This window comes from Mustela nigripes, chromosome 16, assembly GCF_022355385.1.
Source record: "Mustela nigripes isolate SB6536 chromosome 16, MUSNIG.SB6536, whole genome shotgun sequence".
In the NCBI taxonomy this organism is placed as follows: domain Eukaryota; kingdom Metazoa; phylum Chordata; class Mammalia; order Carnivora; family Mustelidae; genus Mustela; species Mustela nigripes.
Genome location: NC_081572.1, coordinates 60,102,236 through 60,108,552, shown reverse-complemented (window position 1 = coordinate 60,108,552; position 6,317 = coordinate 60,102,236). Strand labels below are relative to the sequence as shown.

At 46.4% G+C, this 6,317-nt stretch overlaps 1 protein-coding gene across 2 annotated transcripts in view; it reads right to left on the bottom strand.

The window, feature by feature from the left end:
* Window positions 1–6,317, bottom strand: part of ZZEF1 (zinc finger ZZ-type and EF-hand domain containing 1) — a 100,994-nt gene that overhangs the window by 72,760 nt on the left and 21,917 nt on the right. For both annotated transcript variants that reach the window (XM_059379830.1, XM_059379831.1), the window contains exons 5-6: window positions 4,399–4,598; window positions 2,815–3,025 (exon numbers count right to left, since the gene is read on the bottom strand). In XM_059379830.1, the coding sequence (XP_059235813.1) occupies window positions 2,815–3,025; window positions 4,399–4,598 (411 nt within the window). The remainder of the gene's footprint in view (window positions 1–2,814; window positions 3,026–4,398; window positions 4,599–6,317) is intronic.

The following is a 6,317-nucleotide window of genomic DNA, read 5'->3' as shown; positions in this document are numbered from 1 at the left end:
GTCAAGGCACTACAGCCGGCAGTCCGCTCCAGGTACCAGTCACGAGAACCCCTCAACGGTACTCCTCTCACCCCGACAGGAGGTCAAGGCACTACAGCCGGCAGTCCGCTCCAGGTACCAGTCACGAGAACCCCTCAACGGTACTCCTCTCACCCCGACACGGAGACGGCGTGGCAAGGCCAACGTGGTGTCACCCTCTCCCTCTCACGCGCCTCCCCACTCTGCCAGGACCCGCGCAGCCGCACGGAAAGGCAGCTGCTCCGGGAAGCCCAACGCACGTGAGCACACAGCAATTTACCAGACTTATTTCTACTGATACAACACTTTTGTTTCATAATATTCTTTTTATTTTTCCTCATTGATTTTCTTCAAAAAAACTTACAGTAGTTTTAGATCCCTGATATTTAAATATTAGAAGTGAAGACATAACTGCAGATTAATAATTATAACCGTTTAGAAATATAAACTTTAAACATATCCATTGCTCAACAAACTTGGCCTATCTTTACAAAATTAAGGTAGAAAGCTCTTCTTCCATCCCTTCCTGAGAATTCAGTCCATAAAGGAGGGCTGTACAAGGCAGGCACTCATGTGTGTCTGAGGGGAGGGCACCGAGGGGCATGAGAAAGGCATGGGAACAAAGGGACAGCCTGGCAGGGAAGGTGAGCACTGAGCAAGGCACCTGGCACTCAGTAAGGGGACCCAACAAGCAGGGCACATGCCCAAGGACAGCCACAGTGACTGCGGGAGCCGGGGTGGAGGGTGTCAGGCAAGGGAAGGGGAGACGGAGGCGGGTTACATGGGTAAGTAGGGAGGACGGGCGGCGGTTTTGTCATTATCCGAGAAGGGAGGCTCAAACACAAAGAGAGGAAACTGAGAATGAGCACTGCCACTGTCTGCCAACACTGTCCAATGCTGTCGTGCAGGATTAGAGGTGGGAGGGTCAGGCCAAAGCCTAGAAGTCTCAGCACCACAGACACAGAAATGACCACGGGTGTGAATGTGGGTCACGTACACACACACGTGCACACTACTTATAGACAAAGGTGCCCTTTCCCGTGGGGTCTACTCAGGAGGCCTGAGAGGAGCCAGGGGCCCGTGTGTTTCCTGTCGAGCTCCCATTCCCCGCCCAATGGGGCGGCGGCTCCCTGAGACAGCAGGGGATCCAGGACTGGGGCAGGGAGCGTTCGAGGTGGCCCGCAGTATCTTGTTGTTCTCGAAGAAAGTGAGGAAGTGTACCACATTGCCAAGGACATGTCAAAAGGACACAGAGCCAGACCAAAGGGGTTCCTACTGGCCAAATCCGAGCCAACTACACATCAACACTGTGACGTTACAAGCCCGTGACTAACGCGGCATCCTGAGTCCACACCAATACAAAGTCTGAGAATGCAGAGGGCGCTTACAGTCTCGAAGCACCTCCTCAGGAGACACTTACTAATCGCCACAACAAAAAAAACCACTACGGTGGAAACTCTGGCAGACGCCCCTTGCTTCAAGGGATCAAAGCTGACACGAGCCGCACTAGTAAGAGGACAGGCTAACGTCTTGCGCCCCCGATGGGGTGCAGGAGAACAGACCATCGCTTCCGTGATACTCCTGCCAAAGACACAAACCTACACCGAATCATCAGGCAACATCAGATGAACCGAAACCGAACGATATTCCTGAAGATAACTAACCCTGTAACTTTCAGATGTCAAACTGTCAAAGTCCTGACGGTCAAGAAAGACAGAGGAACTGGTCTATACTGAAGGAGACTAAGCAGACGGGGCAAACGCCAAGCACGGCCTGGGTCCTTCAGCTACAGGGACAGCTTACAGGACCCAAACGGAACCCAAGGAGCAGAAGGCGGCACTGCGCATCACTGAAAACTTCCTGACCCTGCTGGCTGCAGCGAACTTCTTGCGGACAGGAAATACACCTTGAGTCTCTGGGACAACAGGGCACCAGGTGTGCAGAATACCGTCAACAGGCTCGGAAGGAAATGAGAGTTGTTTGCGTCATACTTGTGGTATTTCTCTAAGTTTCTCGTTGATTTTTGAAAAAAGTTTTTAAGCAGGAAGCAAGACAGAGTAAGGACTAACATGACCTCCCATGTAGTACTGCCCGCAGAGCTTCTGGCTGAAAGCCTCACTCTCGAAGTCGTCCAGAGGACCACTATGGTAATCGCTCTCTTGGTGACCGAACTTTAACACGGTACGGGTACTTCCTCGCTTTGAAAGTTGTACATCACTGCTTCCTGCCGTGTTTGTTCCAACTGGGTCTTTCTGCCGTCAGGCTTCTTATTTTTAAATTTTTAATTTTTTTAATAATTTAAATTTTAATTTAATTTTAATTTTTTAATGTTATTTTTAAATTTTAATTTACTTTTGCTTTTTTAATTTTTATTTTTGAAGGTGATCTACATTTACAAATGAATTTTCTGAGTATCTTAGAGAAGGTTTCCTTGAGTTTCTGGAGTTCCAGGGCCAGGGTTCACGCTGGCACATCCCCGCCCAGCCCAGCGGTGTGCTGCCAGGAGTGTCACAGCCCTCGTCTGCAACACAGGGCTAAGTCTTACATGTCTGCTTCACAACAGGGGGAGGTAAGTAATGCCCAGCTTCTGAAGGGGTTGTTCCTGCTCCAAAGTGCTCCCTGAACGTAAGCAACTGTGCCCCCGCGGGGAGTGGGGGAGCAGAACAACACGCATGACCCCCTCCCCAGGCTAGAGGCAAAAGCACAGATAGGAAACACCAGGGCACCCGGGGCTCTGCAGGGGGAGGGAACAGTGAGGGCACCTGGACGGGTGGGAAAGCAGAGAGAGTGACTTACTGCGTGTTGTGCAGCACCGTCTGGACAAAGGCAGGGTTTGTCTCCATGGACGCCGTCACCAGAGAGGTCAGCAGAGACCAGTACCAGATTGCAGAAGCATCTGACACCGAGACCCCAGACTTCTTAACTCTCTGAAAGCCAACAGCCCTCAGACCATGAATTCTAGTGTCACATCCATCGCTAAGACAACGTTTTATGTTAATCTGGACATCTGTCAAGCGCAAACAACAAATTCAGTATTGGATTAACGTCTTCAGTTCTGCAAATGCTAGGCTCCCAACTAAAAGCAAAATAGTAATTCACATTTTGAAAAGAAAATTTTGAGATATACTCTGATTCCAGAAATAAATAACGTGTACAATGCAGCTAGCATACAATAGACTTGTCAGAAAAGCATCGACGAAATGAAGGTAAACTTAGGGGTGACTTAACCCTGTCCACCACAAAGTTTCATAGGAATTTATGCATCCTGAGAATTAAACACAAAGATCATTTTTTAAATTCTGATTCAATACATGGTAAGAAAATTTCTAGAATTTGTGCTAAGGTTCTGAAATTTCGATTTAAAGAGTCGCTATCACACAGCTATGGTGAGAATTTACTTTTAATAATCAAGTCCAAAGAGATGACAACACAGGCATGACTCACTTGTGAGAGCTGTCACAATGTCTTATTTGGGTTGGAGAGGAGAAGGTGACAAGCTAAAAAGGACACAACTGAGAGAAAGGAGCATCACAGTGTGAGACAGAAAGCATCTACTCCAAAAGCTGAACCACTGTTTTGCCTAGGGATGAGACACAAAGACTCTACTTCCCCAGGCCTCAGTTCCTCTGAGCAAAGTAAGAATACTTCCTTTGGCCCAGGAAAGCATTAGGAGAAATGAGACAAAACATGAAGCATCCCGGCTCCCTGAATGAAAAAAGCCTGGAAGGAAATCACAGAATTGTGATTATTTCCAAAATGCCAGGTGTGAAGTAAGGTTATAATAGTACAAAAATGGAAACAAGCTAAATGTCCAGGAATAAAGGGCTGGTTAAAGTTGAGGCAAGTTCTTACATCGCTAAACAACGGTGTGTAACAACACACGGTGTGACAACGTGCTAAAAAATTTACAAAATAGCATGGAAAGAATTTCACCATTTTGTAAATACGTATACAAATAAATTACATTTTGTGAATACGTATGCACAACCCTACATTTGAAGATGTGTGTGTGTGTGCGCATGCACGCATGTGTACCCACACACACCCTAACAAGTAAAGATCTGGAAGGACCACACTAACATTCACAGTGACAATCCCTGGGTAGTGGGAATTTGAATAGTTTCTGTTTATCTATATTTTTCTAATTTTCCAGTAAGGAAACAAGAATCGAGTATTTTTAATTTAGAAGGGTTTCCATAACTTTCTACAACAGCGCACAGATGACATAATGGCTACTCCATGTGCACGACAAGAAGCAAATCCAAGCTCCAAACGAAACCTGAGAGTCTCCCCACTGCAGAGGCCTTCCCGTTGACAAGGGCCCCTTCCTTGCCCCCCAGCCCCCCGATCAGCAGGCAGGCTGCCTCGTGGTAGACTCACAGAGCTGACTGATGTTGGCGTTCTCCAGCAGTGTCACGTAGCCGGTGACATTGCTGGGAATGTGCACGTCGCGAACGTCCTGCAGATCACTGGCACTCCTCCCCACGGCTACTGTCACCTGCTGCGGCATGTAGCTCTGGTCAGTGGCAGCCACCGCTATGGACAAGTGTCGAAGCACAACGTCTGGCTTCATTTTTAAGCTGGAAAACACAGGGAGCACAAACGACAAGTGTTTATACAGATCGAAACTGCCAGCATCCACAAGTCCCATCTCCAAGGTCTTGTATTTGATATCGTCAAAGACCACCTCTCCTAAAAACAGCCAACTAGAAAAGTCCTTCCAACCTTTCTGTCTCTTGAATTTCTTCCAGTTCAAGGTTAATCTTATATTTCCTTTTAAGCTATCAGTAGGCAGGAAAGCATACTAGGAACACCCTAAAAAAATCGCTGTACCTCCAAGAAGCAAATCCTAAACCTCATCCAAAGAACTCAATATACTGAGTTTCTATAAATTAGATGGCAAAAGGTCACAGATACTCTCCATGAGAGAACGAGACAATTATTTCTATCTCTACGAACTGAAATTAGCCCGTCCTCTCAAGAGGCCGGAGAAACTGTAGAAGGCAGCTTCAGAACTTCCAGAATCACCAGGTCACCGCCCCCGGCTCCACCCCAGGGTTCCTGTTCATCCATCCCCTTCCCTCCTCCTCTGCCAAACTGGTCAAGACAGAAGCAGACAGATTTTCTTCATGCACAGAAAGGAGCTTAAGAAGTAAAATCACTTCTGGGGCACCTGGGTGGCTCAGTGGGTTAAGCCTCTGGTCGTGATCAGGTATTGATCTCAGGGTCCTGGGATTGAGCCCACAGCGGGCTCTCTGCTCAGCAGGGAGCCTGCTTCCCTTCCTCTCTCTGCCTGCCTCTCTGCTACTTGTGATCTCTCTCCCTCTGTCAAATAAATGAATAAAATCTTAAAAAGAAAAAAGAAGTAAAATCACATCCGACACAAGAAAAGTACTTGCCCACTGTGGTAATTAATCTTCCTGGGAAATTAGTGAAAAAAATCTGAGATCAGTATGATGAGATATCAGTCAAATACTATTTTTTAGGGCAAAAATGAACTATTGGGATTTCATCAAGATCAAAAGCTTTTGCACAGCAAAGGAAACAGTTAACAAAACCAAAAGACAACTGACAGAATGGGAGAAGATATTTGCAAACGACATATCAGATAAAGGGCTAGTGTCCAAAATCCATAAAGAACTTAGCAAACTCAATGCCCGAAGAACAAATAATCCAATCAAGAAATGGGCAGAAGACATGAACAGATACTTCTGCAAAGAAGACATCCAGATGGCCAACGGACACATGAAAAAGTGCTCCACATCACTCGGCATCAGGGAAATACAAATCAAAACCTCAATGAGCTATCACCTCATACCAGTCAGAATGGCTAAAATCAACAAGTCAGGAAATGACAGATGCTGGCGAGGATGTGGAGAAAGGGGAACCCTCCTACACTGTTGGTGGGAATGCAAGCTGGTGCAACCACTCTGGAAAACAGCATGGAGGTTCCTCAAAATGTTGAAAATAGAACTGCCCTATGACCCAGCAATTGCACTACTGGGTATTTACCCTAAAGATACAAACACAGTGATCCGAAGGGACACGTGCACCCGACTTTATAGCAGCAATGTCCACAATAGCCAAATTATGGAAAGAACCTAGCTGTCCATCAACAGATGAATGGATCAAGAAGATGTGGTATATATACACAATGGAATACTATGCAGCCATCAAAAGAAATGAAATTTCTTTTTCGACAACGTGGATGGAACTAGAGGGTATCATGCTTAGCGAAGAAATAAGTCAATGGGAGAAATACAACTATCATATGATCTCCCTGATATGAAGAAGTGGAG